The 17756-nt window shown below is 43.1% G+C and overlaps 1 protein-coding gene across 9 annotated transcripts in view; it reads right to left on the reverse strand.

Annotated features, from left to right (window-relative positions):
* ZNF407 (zinc finger protein 407) overlaps positions 1-17756 on the reverse strand; it is a 433426-nt gene that overhangs the window by 259255 nt on the left and 156415 nt on the right. For 8 of the 9 annotated variants that reach the window (XM_032309887.1, XM_032309880.1, XM_032309885.1 and 5 more), the window contains exon 4: positions 12512-12586. The exons of the other annotated variant lie outside the window; for it this stretch is intronic. In XM_032309887.1, coding sequence (XP_032165778.1) covers positions 12512-12586 — 75 coding nt within the window. The remainder of the gene's footprint in view (positions 1-12511; positions 12587-17756) is intronic. 9 annotated transcript variants of the gene reach the window in all.

Consider the following 17756-nt stretch of genomic DNA (forward strand, 5'->3'; position numbering starts at 1 on the left):
ACAACAAGCTAATTCTGCAATAAGCTACCCGGTGTTAGGAGAAATTAAATGTAGCAAACCACTGACATCTGCAAGGCATATGAACTGAGACCTTCAGAAAGCCCTATAGAATATACTGTCCTTCATGAAAAATTATAAACTATTTTTTAAAAAATTAAGCGACCCCTTTTATCTTCCGGATTCTATAAATACAGCCCAAATTCATTAATAAAGCTATGACTCCTTCCAAGAAGGAAAAGAAATGAACTCTACACTTAATTCAGAATGCCATTTCTGTAGTGACATCAACCTAAGTCCCCACGACCAAAACGATGAGGGAGGATGACGTCAGACAGGAGACACGCAAGAGGACATGGACACAGCACACTGAGCCGTGAGCGGTGGCCACACTGGCACAGCCCAGCAGAGCACTCCTACCTTCCAGCTGGAGCACAGAGGGCCGAGGGGACTAGGGTGGCATCCGTGAGCGCGCCACGGTGAAGCAGCGCATGGCTGCGTGCAATGGAAGCCATTTCCCACCGACATCCACGATGTCCATCCCCGGATCCAAGCACCTGCACCTCCCAGGACAGAGCTCGGACACTGCTGGAGCCTCAGCAGGACCCCAAGCAAGAGAGCTCGGGCACGGCTGCCTGGAAGCCCACTGCCGTCAGTATAGGGACCGCCCATGAGGGACAGGAGCTGGCTTCAGGACCTTTCTCCAGGAAGCTCTGTGCTCTGAAGAAACCGCTTCCTGACAACACGGTGGACATAGGGTCCCTCCACTGTAACCTCACACCACAGAAAGGAAGATACTTCCTAAGATTTCCAAATCAAACCTTTCTCATATAAAAGTGAATTAAACAGCAATATGAATTAACAGTTCGCACTGATATTTCAGATAAACTTTGAAAGACTAATGATTTTCTAACTAATGACGATTTTGCTGCAAGTATGATGTCTCCCCTTACCAGCACTACCAGTAAGAGAGCCATCTGTCCAGCGTTCAGTAAGATTTTCTCCTTCCCTCAGTGGAGCACTTCTTTCCCCGGCCATGGGACCTGGTACAAGTCTTTAGCACTATGTTCGCTTTGCTGTACAGAAGTCACACGACTGGGGGGCATCGGAATGTGGGAAATGATGGTCTTACTCCAGAGACCTCAAGGCACAAAACTGGACCGAAGCTCATCTGTGGCGACGGCAGGTACGCTGCGGGCACCACCTTAGCCGGTTTATGCATTCAACGATCTAACGGAAATCTGTGGATTCACCACCAGAGCTGAGAAGGAGAATGTTACATTCCGGATTTTAATTTATCTTGACCTCGTACTTCCTGCTGTGAATGATTACTTTCTTAAATTTTCTTCTCATTCTTTCCTTATTTTCAACATCAGCTCCCAACAGCGGAACCCACTTGATTAAGCTGCTAGGGCTGTAAGCACTTCTCCAGTGGCACCAGGGCTGGGTGACAGGAAGAGCACAGCAGAACTGGCCTGGGCCAAGCTGGGTGCCTGGGGCTGGAGCAGCGGCCTGACTTAGCAGCTCTGACTCAGTGGCCTTGGAGCCCATCCGCTTTGAAGCAGAATGTCCAGAGAAACTGAAATAATGTCTGATCACTCAGGCATCAACAATATTAGGAAGGCTAACGCTGTAAAAGTTAATAGCCTCCAGGACAAGTAAGAGCTGTGTGTATAAAGACACATCTTCTTTACTCTGCTGAGGAGCCCACAGCTTTTCCAACATGCAGAGAAGATGCTCCATCATGGATGGGGTGGGTCACTGGGACCCTCTTCCAAGTTCAGATGGAGCAGCCCTGCTTTTTCATTTGGTATTATAAGGCTATATTCCATGTACTTTTTTTTTTTATGTTTAAGCAAAAAAGAAAACTCAAAAATTCACTGAAGCCTTGAAGTACATTCAGAAACCGTAACTGTAAGTACTAATAACAAGACAATAAACATTGGGTTAATTATTTTGTTAAAATTTTTCCTCATCTCCAAAATCTGGTAATCATATAAACAACATATTTTTTAAAAAGCCAAACCATAAATTTTTAAAACCTTGATATCTAGCAATAAGTCTGTCACTTCCTATTTGCTGATAATATACAACGTACCCATATTACTTAATTATAAATATCAAATGAGACAAAGACATTTTGAATGCTATGAGAACAGAAAATTATTAGTTGTAATTAACATGCAAAAAATTCAGGTTTAATTTAAATAAAAACTTTCATACATATGTTCTGCTGAACCCGTTTCCCATAATCATTTGCTGAATCAGCTTAGCATGGAAAAAGGGGTACACATATTACTTAGACATTAGCAACTGAAAGCATTTCATACTCGTTCGACTATAAATTCATGCTCATTTCAGCACAGCCCCGAGAGCTGAGAACACGCGCCATGCTCAGCATCACAGAAGAGATGGAAGGCCACAGTGACCCAGAAGAAGGCACTGACCCTGTTACACTAAGAGGCAGGACCATCTACAGGCACAGAGAACTCTCTTATTCTGCAATACCTGTTTCACAGTGTGACCATCAATCACATATTAGACCAACAAAGAAAAAGTCCATCTTAAAAAAGAAAAACTTCTGTGAAGACTTTAGTATCTTATATCTAACCATAGTCACTGAGTGTCAATCACCCTCGGAAAACTAACAGAGAAAGAAAGCCACCAACCATGCCCTCAAGAAACCATCCTGTATGGAAATAGGGCATATACACCTATTTTAAAAGGAAAACAACGGAAAATGTATTAAGCAGTACGCTGACCTCAGTGGGAGGAAGTGATTACAGAGAATGAAAATGTAGGGGAGGACTTACAGTGAGAGAAAATCTGGACCTTGTCTGAAAGACCATACAGGCTGACCGACCCAGGGGACACAGAGCTGCAGCTTCCACCCCCACGGGGTTGGGAACAGCACACGTGGTCTGCTCAGACTTTTCATGCTACTTTGGCCCAACTCCTCTATCACACGCAATGCCCCATGCCAGGTCGAGAAAAGCACCCATGAAACAAGAAAGAACTGCAATTACATTAGAACTCGACAGAAACGACTCTTTCTCTGAAAAGCCGATCTCTGTATTGAGATCATATGCTAGAAATAACTCAAAACTTAGCTGGACTCATGTGAAAGTTCTAATATTTGACGGTTTTCAACCTAAGCATTAATATACTTGATCAAATCTTAGGAGGTGCTAACATTTTAGAAGCATCAAACAACATCATAGTTCTTCTGAAAGGGAATCAAAGATTGGCCAAAATGAAAGTGCACTGGGATTACTACGGGACCAATATGTCTCATGGAGCACATCATGTCTGCTTGTTGTCTCCTGCCAGCACGAAGGCTGGGAGAGCCAAGATACCAGTGGAGACACCCTTTGTTCTAAGCTCACAACTGATTATACAAGTGACCCCAGGACCAAGAAACGGAGGAAAAGATCTCAGAGAGTAACCTACGTGAACCCTTGATTTCTCCCGTGAGAGCTCTGTAAGGAAATGTGAACACCTCCTTTCCCATCTGTTAAGATGATCGATCACATTTGCTTTGATCCAACTTTATAAAAATTACTTCAGAAAGGTTATAAGTTTCCTGAAAATTCCTCAGGAAAAATTTTAATCTTGGACTTTTATAAGCAACTACCAAGACACCATGAATATAAAGAACCTCTCACAGAAAGTCAGTACTGTATAATGAAACTGTATAAAAGTTGGTAATTAAGCATAATTGAAGGCTGCAGTGAACATATAGGCCTTTGTTCTTTTTAATTCTGGCACTGACTGGGAATTAAAGATAAGAGCTTAAGGCATATTTTAGTCAGAGTCCAGATGTATAAGCCCCAGTGTTCTAAAAGTAATTTAAGTGAAATAAAAGAAGAGAATAGCCAAAAATATTCTAGATGCCTGCCAGGGAAAAACACCTATATTCTGAACATTTACCATATTTGATTGATCGTATGTGGAATCACTTATTCGTTGGCCTTAAAAAAGGTTAAAACAGAAGATACTCTTATATCCAAGCTCTGAGTGAATTCCTAAAGCATAGCAAAACAAAACAATAATGCTTAAAAATTAATTCATCACAATAAACAATACATGCAAAAGAAATCTGAACATTCACACTAAAAAAGGTATAGACAGTTCACATCAGCACAGGATTCAGCTGTCTTATTTCTCATTCTATATGGGAGTAAGAGGAGGCAACAGATTAAAGCAGATGTCATGGTAATAAAGACTATCAGTACTAAACCATACATCTCTGGTCTAATAACTCACTGAACTAGTACAGGATGACATAATTATAATGTATGCAGTATTATTATAGTCTTCTGGGTTTCTTTTTTTGGGAGCCAGAGTGGGGGGGGGGGGTAGAGGAATTCCTAACCATACACATGTCTACCCTTTATTCACCAACGTTCCACAGGCGGATGATGAAAAACAAGATCAATCCGAGATGGAATAAGAGGGAAAGGGGCTGCTTTAGCACAGGGGCCTGGGGCCAAGCCCGGAAACCTGGACCAGTAAGCAAGAGAGACATGATGCGCTCTGAGTGCACACGGCGGAGGGCTGGGGAACCACGGGAGCAAGAGAAGAAGAAAATGGGTGATGGAGTTGAGAAAAGAACGTGTCTAACAAAATCAAACGGATGATTAAAAGGCCAACTTGCAGGGGGGATCTGCAGCACGATTCAGGAGCAGGAGCTGGGGCTGGCGCTAGGGCTGGGAAGAGGGAAGGGTCCCGGCAGCAAGCCAGGTCAGGAGACTGTGCTCGGCAGTACCCATCTCTGTGGCGATGCTAACCCACTGGCCCACAGTCTCTCCTTGGGGCCCAAACTCCACACTGATGGATGCATAATTCCAAGAGCTCTGACTTCCCAGGCTTCCTCTGATGGACAGAGTCAAAGGCAACTGCCACTGGACTCGACGTTCTTTTCAGCCTGAGTCCAGTCCAGTTTCCCAGGCTCATCCTAACTCTTTCCATAATCCCTGAGCAGTATATGAGTTTTATCTTTAGAAGAGATTGGTTATTGTATAGGTGTCCATAATGTGTAGAAAGAAACGGAAGAGCTACACAACGATGCAAAGGCAAGTTTTAGGGGCGAAGCAATTGTGCACAAGGGTTATTATGGGAATTGCTGATAAAGGCATCTCATTGATTCACTGGCTTATTCTTGCAGTAAACATCTACTGCCTCAGTTACTACTGTGTTCCCAAATCTACATGGTACTGGTGCAGAAGGATGACACAGCCTCTGTTGTCATGCCCCCCAGACTTGGGGGTGATGGGACGCGTGTCAGGACGGAGAGAGAAAACACACATAAAGGCAGAAGAAAATTCTGTTAGGTATAAGACTCTGATGAAAAGACAGTTTGGTGCTATTTTAGGATGGATGGCCCGGAAAGACCCTTTTGCAGGGCTGCATTTTAAGTGTAATCTGAAGTTAGAGCCTTCCCAGCAGAACACAGTCAGGGGCCCTCCGTGAGGTGTGCACGAGCCTGGCATGTTCTCCTCCCGTGTGCCTGGAGCGACCTGGGTGGGGGGCAGGTTGGGGGAGAGCTGTGTAAGGTGAAGAACCAAGGATCCGCAGACTGTGCATTGTTTAGGAAACGGTCACCAGTCCGAGCATAACACTCGTGTTTTTTAAATGCCCAAGAATTAAATACAGAGATGAATGTTCAATAACATGCTGGCTTAAAATTAAAGAATAAAGTTTAGAAAGAGTAAAAAACAATGCTATAATTCTGTAACATACACATATATATAAACATTAACACTTACAATGCCTCTGCTGCCAACATGAGAATTTCCATTAAAGTAGGAAATACTACATTTGATCAGCGTAACGGTGATACCCCAAGAGCAGCACTCACTTCTGACGCAGCTACAGAGGTTGCCCTGGTAGGCAGGGGAGGCAATCCCACTCCGTTCCCCGTGGAGGACGTGCTAGCTCTGTCCGCTCAGCACACCTGAGCTGCAAGAAGTCTTCAAAATCAATCATCTTGAGAACCAAAAAGCACCAGGTGCAGCAGCACAAGGAAGTATGCTATGTTTTCATACCATAAAGCAGGACAACTTTTAAAAAGTCCTGCAACAGGACTTCACGCCACTAAACACACTGCCCCAAACCAAACAGCTGAAGGCACGTGCACTCCTAAACACTGCCCCTACTTCACAAAAACTCCCATCGCGAAACTTCCCCTGAATTATGGGAGCGCTGATTTATGGGAGGTGGTTACAACATATTGCTTACATAAAATGGGAATTTGCCCTAAGGGAAAAAATGATGAGACCCGAAGTAACGGCAGTAAATAAAGTGTGTACCATGAAGCCCACTGTCTAGAGATGGACTATAATTCTGATACTGAGCTTCCCAGCAGTAAACATAAAGAGGAAAATTCAATTATCTATGGGATTTGCTGTTACTTAGGACCAAAACGACAAGTGGTTTCAGAAAAGTACAACCTCTCCCGGAACTCAGACCAGAAATCAACTGGCCATATTTTCATGAGTAGCAACCTGAGAACTAACTTCATAATAAAGATAGGAGTTTTATAAGGTTACTCCTTCAAACATCCTTAAATGTAAGTCATTACCACAAAAACGAAGACGTCCATTTTACTGGAGGAAAAAAAAACCACAAGCAAGGCGAGAAGAAAAGGTGCTCTCTGGCCACGGAGCTGCCCACTGGGCAGCGGGCAGGAAGGGAAGGGAAGGAATGCGCATTCAGGACCGCCAGCAATCGGACAGATGTGCGGAAGCCAGACCGTCCACGGAGCCTCTGAGTGCCTCAGCAGAACCAGGCAAAGGCGTCAGCCCTAGATGAGCTCTTTCCGTCCCCTGCGGGATGAGCCACAAGAATTATCTCCAATCAGGTCCAAAGACCTCCCCAGAAAGTAAGCCGCAAACTTCAACCAGCAATGAGGATCGGAGAACCCCACCTTCTAGACCACTGACACCTCCGCTGACTTCCACCAGGAAAATTCATCAAGTCAGAAGTAGAAAATACCCATTTCAGTGAGAAAATGTTTGTCATGAAGCAACCACAGAACATCTAAATTACCCATTTAATTGAGAAATATTTCCCAGATACTGATAAGATATCTTTCGTGGAAAATATATACTTATCTCTGTATGTCCCTTAATAACTGTCAGCTTAAGTCATTAAAATATAAAAGGAAATTTCTAAAAATAATAAATATCCCTGGCTTTAGATGAATTGAAGTGACTTCTATCTATCTTTCCATGAAGAAGTGATTACTTAGCAGTGCTCTATGTCTGTTCAGTCCTACTTGTGCACAGGAAAGCCACCGCAAATGATCACAGGGTACTAATTCTACCCTGGATACTGTCTGTAGATGGAGAAATGGGGAAAGACAGAAGAAAGAGAGTTCTGAGCTCATGCATTACTAGGATATCAAAATATGACAACCTTCCACTCATCAAAATTCAGTAAGCCGAAATGGAAAGAAGACATGTTCTCCTCCATTTTGACTCAAGAGAGTTTTTTCTGGGGTGTGTGTGTGTGTGTGTGTGTGTGTGTATTTATATCAGAACAATCTCTCTCTCTCTCTCTCTCTCTCTCTCTATATATATATATATATATATATATAAAACAGAGAAGAGTCCCTAACTGCTTTATTCTTCCTAAATAAAAAAAAGAAAAAAGAAAAGAAAAGAAAAAAAAACCCTGCCAGCCACTAGAGTAAAAGAAGAAATAAGAGAGACCAATATACAGTAGGTGAGTAGGGGTGAGAGCAAGCCTGAGGCCAGCAGAGAGAAAGGAACCCACAGGTTTGACAATGACCCGCCACAGATATCACGTGATTCTCATTCAACACAGAGTAAAGGACCTTAGTGCATCCATGAGAGCAAGCTACCCATTTCAGTGGTAGAACAGAAAACAGTGTTTAGCCTACAGAAATTCACAAGGAATAAACACTGAGGAAGATGATGGTCCTTTTTCTTTTCTTTTTAAGTGGGCGACACACCCACCATCCAGATGGAGCCCAACCTGGGGCTTGAACTCAGGACACTGAGATCAAGACCTGAGCTCAGATCAAGAGTCAGAGGCTTAACCCACTGCAGCACTCAGATGCCCTGATGATGACCCTTTAATAAATAAAATGCATGCAATTATGACAACTTATCCAAAGGAACTTTCTTTCAAATGGACAATCAAGTGACAGTAAGAGGAGTTAATCTCACACTCTTCTGGCAAGAAAAATTTGAAACTATTTAAATAAATGTCATTCAGAGTTTTTATAAAATGTGCTATTCTCTCATTGAAAAGTAACCTAAGTTTTGCGGTGCCTGGGTGGCTCAGTTGGTGAAGCTCTGTCTTGGGCTCAGGTCATGTGCCCAGGGTCTTGGAATCCAGCCTGGCGTCTGGCTTCCTGCTCGGCTCAGCAGGGAGTCTGCTGCTGCCTCTCTCTCTGCCCCTTCCCCCTGCTCCTGCCCTCTCTGGCTCACTTTCTCTCAGATAAATAAATAAAATCCTTAGATAAATAGATAGACAGATAGATCAATGTAACCTAAGTTCTAATCACTCCAAACTATTACTGGCAAAGTTTCAAAGCCAAATGCATGTGCACATCTACATGCTTTTTCTAGAAATGTCTGGGTTTGGGATACTTTCATGTTTCAAGAAAAAGGGTGATTTCCATCTGAACTGAAAAGCAGAAACCGTGATGCTTTCATAAAATTCCAACATATAAACATTTCTGAGAAAGGAGAGGAGACAAGGCCGACCCAATGCCTAGGGGATGTCCTGTGCAGTCCCCAGGCTCAGAGCAAAGGAGAAGCAAGTGTCAGAGCTGCCAGGGCTTCCACCCGCAGTTAGCCTCGGTGACACCTGGAACCCAGAGACAGGTGGGGGAAAGACTGCATTCATCAGTAAGATCAAAGGTACCATGGAAAGGGAGCTGGCCGGCCACAAATCCCAAGTGTCTGGAAAAAGGAGCTAGAGCCAACTGAGGAGCTAGAGCCAGCCAGAAGGAAAAGAGCTCAGGAGTCGGAAGGAGGTCTGGGGAAAATCCGTTCACCTGAACAAAAGCACTGATCAGCCCTGAGCCCCCCACTTCCCTGGGGGGGGAGGGAGCTAAACACCCCCAAGTGGACAATAATGCAAGGCTGAGCCTTGTAACCTGAGCAGATGCCTTCAAAACTGCTTCATCAAAAAGAAAAAAAAACACAAAAACTTCCATTTATTAATAAACTTGAAAAAACAGGTACATTTCCTTTGATTATGAAATTATTTAGCTCTTAGACTCTCTGATGCATAGATACTATTTAAAATCCTCTACTGGTAAAAGTAGTTGAGGGGCTGGCAGAAGAGCCCTCCCGAGACACTACCAGGGCCACGAACTTCCACTGGCACTGGGACACCACCGACTCCGGTTCCCAAGGAGCCCCTTCCCTTCTCCCCGTTACAGTCACTCGAAGTCACCCAGCTGACTTCCCAGTAGGAACGCCAGGTTTCTGCATTATGATACGCACCTGGCTCCCACAGGACATAAATTACTATGGCCTGGAGGTTGTGGCAAGTGTGCCTAGGCTCGTTTTCTACATTACTGTTAGCAAACTCACAGAGTCATAAAGATACTTTGGCTTACTATACTACAAACAAAATTACTTATCTAAAATAGGAAATACTTCAGAATGAACTTGCCAATTAATTGGAGTTTATTATTTTGGAATGTAAATCAAATGTGGCTATATTTACTTCTTTATAATTAAGTATACAAGACTTCTGAAATACAGTAGTGTACTTACTACCTTAAAATAAGTTCATGCAAATTTAGGGACCCCAAAAAAAAAAAAAAAAAAAGTTGTTCTTACACAAGCCATCACTTCAGGTGTTCATAAAGTCAAAACACATATATTTGAAATTATCTAGCTTTCTGTTGCTAATGACAGTCATGCTGACAAAATTTACTGGTTGATCAAACTATAGTACAAGTATATGAATTTATTTGTAATAAATTATCATTTTTGCATATATCAGTCAAAGCACAAGGCCTAAATACTTGCAAACAAAATGCATTATTAATTTAATTGTCACAGCCTATTTGGCTAACTTCTATTACTATTTGCTATAATATGCAATGCCTAAGAGGAGAGAATCAAATTTAAAACATAAAATAGTAAGCTGATTATTTTGTCCTGGAGAAATTAAAATATAGCAAGCTTGCAAAATTATAGCCAAGGCATTAATGTTTTAAATAGGTAAGAAAAAAATGTTTAACTTAATTTAGAGAACACTTATGCTCAAAAGTGATGGTTCAACATGCTGATGAAGAGTTTCTTTGTTTCCTAAAACCATTACAAGGCATCAGTTCCCTTTCGGAGGCAGGGAAGAAGGTGGAGTAAGAGCCCTTTGGCACCGACTGTGCTAGACTTCGCCACCTGAATGCGACCCTCCCCAACTCCACCTGTCTACTGCCATGGGGTCCAGGCCCTCTGACTATTTCTGGGCAGTAAAATGAGGTATCCTAAACAAGAAGTGTTCTGAAATACAGAGGTCTTAATGGAAACAACAATTCAATGGAAGATGTCCAACTGAGAGGAACTCGACAGCCTGAACTTCAAGGGGCTCAGGACCCAGAAGACAGGGTCCGTGCATTCCCACTTGAGATGCCTTTCCCAATTTAGGAACCAAAATCATGTCTAGGCCAGAGAAAAAGCTTAACACATCTCAAAGGGAAGAAAGACATACCTCTACCCTCTGTGTAGCCTCCCTACAGGTGCCAGGGGCTGAAATGAGTAGAAACAAGCAAGTGCTCCTGGAGCACACAGAAAAAGTAATGGGAACTGAACAGTGCACCTGGGATCGTCACTCTCCTGTCACAGGAGATGCCTACTGTATTTAAGTGCTTGGAGGAGAGAACTATGTATATAGTGATGAAGTTTTCATTAGTATGAAATGATATGAACACTTTTTTAACCTTTATTCATTCCTAGATAAAAAGCAAAATGACACATTTGAATTACAGTAGGGAGGTATTTTCTTTTTATTAATCATCTGATCTAGACTGTTTTCATTCAAAATTTATTTGGGGAACAAAATCCCTAAGTACCCAATTGTAAAGATTCTCAGTGTCAGATAATTAGTCCAAGGAAGGACAATGGGATTCGAGTCAGAAAAATAATTCTAACATTCATTAATTATAAGACACTGCATAAATTATTGCAAATTCCTGAATCTCAGGCTTTAGATAAAAAAACCTGGAATAATAATGCACTCTTAATAACATCACAGAGTGATTAACTGAGATAATGCATGTAAAAGCAACGAAATATAGTACTTAAAAATGTTTTGTTTCTGCTTCCTTATACATTCATGAAACATAACTTAGACAAATCCCAAATCATAATGTAAGTAATACAGAATACGTTGAATTTCACACAGTATACATTCAGGATATGCCCAACACATACAGTTTGGCTCAAATTAAATATAATGCTACAAAGAGAAGTACCAGAAGTCAAAAGATAAAGAGTAGGCATACGTTGACACTCAACATTCTGACCCAGCAGTCATGTCCAAACCAAAACGCTAAAGAAAGCGATACGCCTTCAACAGAACAGTCAAGTCAAATTGCTTATAAACACAGAAAATGTTGGTAAGAGCATTTTCAAGTTTTTAAAAAGGGAATTAAGCATTTACAAGTAATGAAGAGGATCTAGGAGGCCGTAGGCTGCAGACTGACGGAACGGACTGCATCATTACTGGCATCTTAGAAAATTATTAAAAGCCAAAGGTTTATGGGAGTGTCTACAGAGTTTCAGATACTGCTGCAGAGAACTGGGGGGAATCAACTATGTCTCTAAAGGAGGGACAGAGGGATTTTCACCAGCTCTGAGTGAGCTGCACATCTTACAGATTCAAAAATGTTCGAAGTAGCCATACTCACCTGCTAGCTGACATTGCTCTACTTCTGCTCACCTAATATAATTAAGTCTATGTGATGAAGCTAATTATGATACAGTAGCAGGAAAAAAGAAAGCCTGGCAGTTGATGACATAATAATTGTAGTGTTATTTTTCATGACATGGCAACTACTGTATTATTTTGGGGATGACACAAGATGTATTTCTTTTTTAGTATCAGCAATGCTTAATTCTACAGTAAGAATTTAAAAATACTGTTTAAAAACCTCAAAATAAAAATGCAGGAAAAAACAAAGTCTACCTTTACATTACTATTTTAGCTCGTCCGAACACAGTGCAGAGGTCAATCCCCTCCTAAATAAACTTTTCGACTGTTTCAAGTTTATTTCACAATTTCACAAATTCAAAGGCCCTCAAACCTTTTCAAATATTTTTAGGTCTGAATTTTAAAATTAAAATGACATTAAATTCTTGTGGAAGAATGGTATGAAATATGTCATCCAACCACAGAGTACCAGAAATGCTAAACATGATAAACTGACTTGATATCAATTCTAGAACTCACACCATTAAACAAAGCCTAAAATGCAAATATAATCACACTTACTAAATTTTTTTAAATGAGCAAAAATTACCTTTCTTTCGGGGTGCCAACTCCATGCTTGCCTAGGAGATGCGTATTTAAGTGCTTCTTCATGACAAAAGCAACCCTAAAGAAAGAAATAACAATAATTACAGAACTAAAACATGACTGTGCTAAAAGCATATCCACAAAGTACTTAACAGGCACTGAAATGCGAATGTAACATGAAATTGCACATTACAGCAGCACTCCTGGTAAACAAGACGCTTGCCTACAGATCACATGTACTGTGATACCTGAAAACTGGAATAAATAACCGTATTTAAATGAACTGGTTCACTGTCTTCCTCGTGCGCGAACAGGGGCAGAAACAGTGACTGTACCTCAGTCACTGCCTTCCCCGTCTTTAGAGAGACAAAGTGACTCCCGACACTGTAATCCTCACTGCCCCTTAGTTGATCCCACACTTCAACCATGGAAAGAGTTTGAGAAAATGTCATTTTATTAAATATTAAAGGGACTGTAAAGAGAAAATAAATAGCCTCCATGAAGCTTCCTTGAAAACATGGTAATAATTTGAAAAGAGGTTTTAAAAATGATGTGTCTAGTGTGTCTGTGGCACATGCAAAAAAAAAAAGTACTTCAGCACCAAGAAGATATCAATTAACTAAAACAAACAAAAAGGATTATCTGACACGCTATCTTATTTTATACACAAATCAGCTTACTTAATTCAATTTTGAAGACATAAATATGAAATGGACAGGAATCAAAAGTCAGTCCATGGAACACCAGTCTCCTTCTGAACACAGTACAACATCAATTTAATTACATTGTGTGATTATTTAGAACAATTTAGATCTCATTCAGAAGCATCAGACGTAAATGGTTCTCTTGATAAGCCAAAAAAAAAAAAATTGATATTATAACTTTCAGAGTAAAAGGGCTTGCAAACATTTTTGTTAATTATGTATTACAGCTGTCCTTCATAAAGTTAATTACCAATAGCTGAAAGGCAACAGAATCTATTTGCATATGTACATGAAAGGCATGACATATGCGAAAATATGATTTTAATTAGCATTCTATGATATGAAAGGCTACAAATCAAATTGGCATGTTATAAGATTCTTAACATTAAATACTGAATTCATCTGGACATGTTTGCACAAACGGGCAACGTAAGGCTGTAAAGTACTATGGCCTTATAGAAGAGACATGCCAACCGCTAAGACTTAAAAAATTTCTAAAAAGATAAATGCCTCTCCTCCCCTGCCCACATGTCTGGGCTATTTTGGTTCTTTTCCTATAATATTAGAGAACCTCAGTTTTGAGGCTAAAATAATATATTTGTAATTTTTAAGTGACTGTGAGTTCATTATTCAAATACGGTATTTGTATATACTGAAAATGGCATTCATTCTTTTTTACATATTAGGTAATAACTATGGACAATACAGGCTTGACACTATAAATAACTGGGCACACTATCAATCATTAAAATGGAAAAATAACGAGTACATGTAAAGAATCAAACTGTGATGATATTAAAGGCTTAGCAAAAATAACAGTACAAGATATTCTTTATTTGTTTCTGCTTGATTTGGACAAAATAAATAACATTTTTCATTTCCTTAAAAAAGAATGCAGTAATAACAACAGTCCATTTAAGTCATAACTTCCCTACTGTCCTCTATTTTCTTATAATTAAAAAAACATAAAGCTAATAGCAAAGAGCAAAGGTTAAGAACCCAAAGTTGCAAAGCACAGCTTATTTACATGACTAAGTATAATTTAAGAGATGTGAGTTTAGAACCACAGGGCAGTTCCCGAAAGAAGAAACTTTTATTAATTAAAATGTGTAAGTTTTAAGAATTGAAACACAAATATTATACTTCATGGGGAAACAAACTGAAGTACACAGAGAGGGAAAGCTTCTGCCTAATATAATTCTTAAATTGCCTGCTGAATGTCTGTAGACTAAATATCTCGAGGAATAATAATTTTTTATTATGGGAAAACTTTATAATACTAAAATACAGCTCAATTATACTCAAATGCAAAATGTTCATTCATCCAAAATCTGATTTAAAGTAAGTATAAAGTCTTTAAATTTGTAATACATAAGTACAAGTAGCATCAAAGTCCCAAAGTCATCCTCAATTAAAAGATACAAGTCAAGCATGACTAAAATCATCTGACCAACCTATCTGAACAGAACACTGCCAGCAATCTGTGCTTACTGAATGTAGTCTACCTCTCACTGCCGTCAACATAGTCTTGCTTCCATATTTTAACACAGCAATTGCTCTGGAAATTTGATCATCTATACATCAGCAGAAATAAGACAAAAACAGTCCCAAATCTGAGAAGCTATACAGTCGAAACTCCTGGGTCCTGATGGACACTTCTGCCCGTGTACTCACTGTGTTTCTGCATGTTCACTGGTCACTCATGGGTAAAATCAGACAGAGCTGGGCCTGCATGGAGCTTTCGTTCTGTACCAGGCGGCCTCTGGAGGAGGCAGCAGCAAGCCCACCATGCTCCAGCAAGGACACCGCTGGGCACTTGGGCATGCAGTAAGTCACCGACTTGGACCCATTCCAGAGCACGGTGACAAAACTAGAGTCCCTGCCTCAGAAAACGTGAAAACTAGTGATGGAAACAGACAAGAACAAAAAGTAAAACATACAGCATCTTAAACACTATGATAGTGGTAGGAGAAAAACAAACAAACCAGAATCTTACACCAGATGGCTCCGGAATGCGGTCTGTGCGTGAAGGGGGCAAGGGACCGGGCCGGGGACGGGGCGGGGAAGAGCAGGCCACAGAAGGCAGGGAGGCCAGGACAGCTGCGGGGGAGCCCGTGAGCGGAGGCCGCTCTCGGAGGCAGAGGCAGTGGAAGGTAGGGGAGGACAGGGCAGAGTGAAGGGTGGTGGGGGGAGCTACAACCCCGGGGAGAGGAGAGGCATCCCAGGCCCAGGGTCTGACTCCCTGCCATGTGGCTTAGAGCAGCCAGAGGGACAGGACTGGGGCAGGGGATGAGTGGGGAGAACTCTGAGGGGTATCCAACAGGAGGCCAACCTCTGGTCTTGAGGCCAAGGGCAAGATCCATGTCAGAACAGACTCTCTGAGGCTTTCCATCTACAAATGCCCTACAATCTAAAGGAACACCTTGAAATAAAAAAACGATGCTTGACTTCCAAGTACCTAGAATTGGCTAAAATAGTGTCACTTAAAATTGTTTTTGGTGTCAAAAGAGCAGCACAGTAGTAATGTTTACATCCTAGTTAGAGATTTCTACTTTTCAGTACCAGCATTTCATATTTTAACTTCTAATTTGAAACAAATTTCTCCTACACAATCGATGGATCTAATCAGAACCTCTTCCTTTAATCCCTAAGGTTTTATCGCTGCAGAATTATTTCCACTTAAGAGTCACGAAAGATTATCTGACTGATCTATTTAAGTAAATAAGATACAATACACGACTGCAGGGGAAGAGATGTGGAAAGTGACATGAGCCGAGAGCCACGGCACATCAGCGTTCCCTCACACACCCGAGTCAGGGCATTCGGTGCAGGGCCACAAGTCAGCTTTGCACAGAGAGTTTTTCCAGAACTCAAGCCAAGGGGACAAGCAGCAGCAGCATGTTTGTGGGGTTCTGCTATGTTGTTACGTGTGTCCCTCATCTCTCAGTGAAGGGCAGATGTTCCTCAAAGACCGGCCTGCACGAGAGACCATCCAGCTACGTGCTGGATGATCAGGCCTTACAGGTCCCAGGAAAGACAACTGCGTTGGCTTGTAAGCAGTTATAACCCACAGGACAGCGCTGTGAGCTCAGGAGAACCTGTCAGAGAGCTGAGCGCAGGAGTAAGAGGCGAGCGCAGAACCTCCCCGCCAGCTCTTCCCGCGGGACGGGGTGCCCTCTCCCCAGGACGGGGTGCCCTCTCCCCGGCGCTCCCCTGGTCTCCTCCGCACCCAGGCCACACTCCCCCAACTGCTGCGCAGAAGGCAGGCTTCACCCATCCAGTCGCTGAGTGAGCCACACAGTAACACAACTGACAGTTTTCAGTCACTGCTGAAGAAGCAGAAAATTTAAAATTTTTTTTAAAAAGAACAGACAAACAGCAGGGGGTCACTGGCAGGGCCTGGCCTAGAGTCAGACCCCAGCCGTGGCCTGTGAGTGAGCCCATGTGCTCTGGGGCCTCCCTCGCAGCAGCTCCGGGTAGGCACATCGAGCACGGGGACAGGCACATCGAGCACGGGGACAGGCACATCGAGCACGGGGACAGGCGGCCGAAAGGCGGTCTAAAGGCAGCCCACAGCCTGGAGTCTCACTTTGGGAAGACTGAGGGCCCGGTCCGAGACGCCAGCCCCTGGGTGGAAAGGGCAGGAACACAGCGCTTCCCAGGAGCCTCGTGAGAACTGAGGCAACCGCAGAAGCACCAGCCGCGCGGGGAGCGGCGAGGACACCATGGGAGCGAGGGCGGGTGCTCACCGCACCATCCACAGGTGTGCCCTCCGCGCACGCGTGGGTACGACTGCGCGTATACGTGGAAACCTACAGATCGTGTCAGTGCCACAGTTACATCTAGAAGAAAACCAGCTTCAGGATGTCAACTACCAGAGCCTCCGTTCCTCCGGGCCTGTTAGCACCTTCAGCAACACACGCGTGCGGCTTTGGGGAGATTCCCGTGGGCGGGCGTGAGATGGCCTCACGGCTCGAGTCGGACAAGCCTGCCGCTTCAGACACAGACACCGCCTATGTGAATGCGGCCTGACACGAAGCACGCACTCGCTCTGCCTCCTCTACACACTACTGCCATCTGTTTATCTCAATCTCCCAGAAAGGCGGGGGAGGAGGGCCTCAGAAACACAGCTCTCCGAGAGAACACCAGGGAAGAATAAGGAAGGGAGTGGTCACCCCCACCCACCCTGAAGGCCAAAGCCCAAGGCCGGTGCGCCCTGTCCCGCCCCTCCCGTCTCCTAAGGTGCATCAGGACTCCGCTGCAGCGTTTTCCGTGTCCGCCCAAAGATGCAGTTCGGAGGGACGTACATGGGCTTTGGCGACAGGAGTACTCAGTGGTCCCTGAGGTTGAGGGAGAGCTGCGCACACCTGCCCTCCTTCTCTGGGACTCGGGGCTCACGAGCTGCTTCCCCCGGGAAGCCTGCGGGCTCGCAGTCCTCTAGCGCAGTGCTGCCCCAGTCTGACTTGAGCCCTGCCCTCCCCCCATCCCCTTTCGGTAACATTCCTATGAACATCCTGCAGAGTGGTCATCTGCGGAGCCCTCGTC

This window comes from Mustela erminea, chromosome 13, assembly GCF_009829155.1.
Source record: "Mustela erminea isolate mMusErm1 chromosome 13, mMusErm1.Pri, whole genome shotgun sequence".
NCBI lineage: Eukaryota > Metazoa > Chordata > Mammalia > Carnivora > Mustelidae > Mustela > Mustela erminea.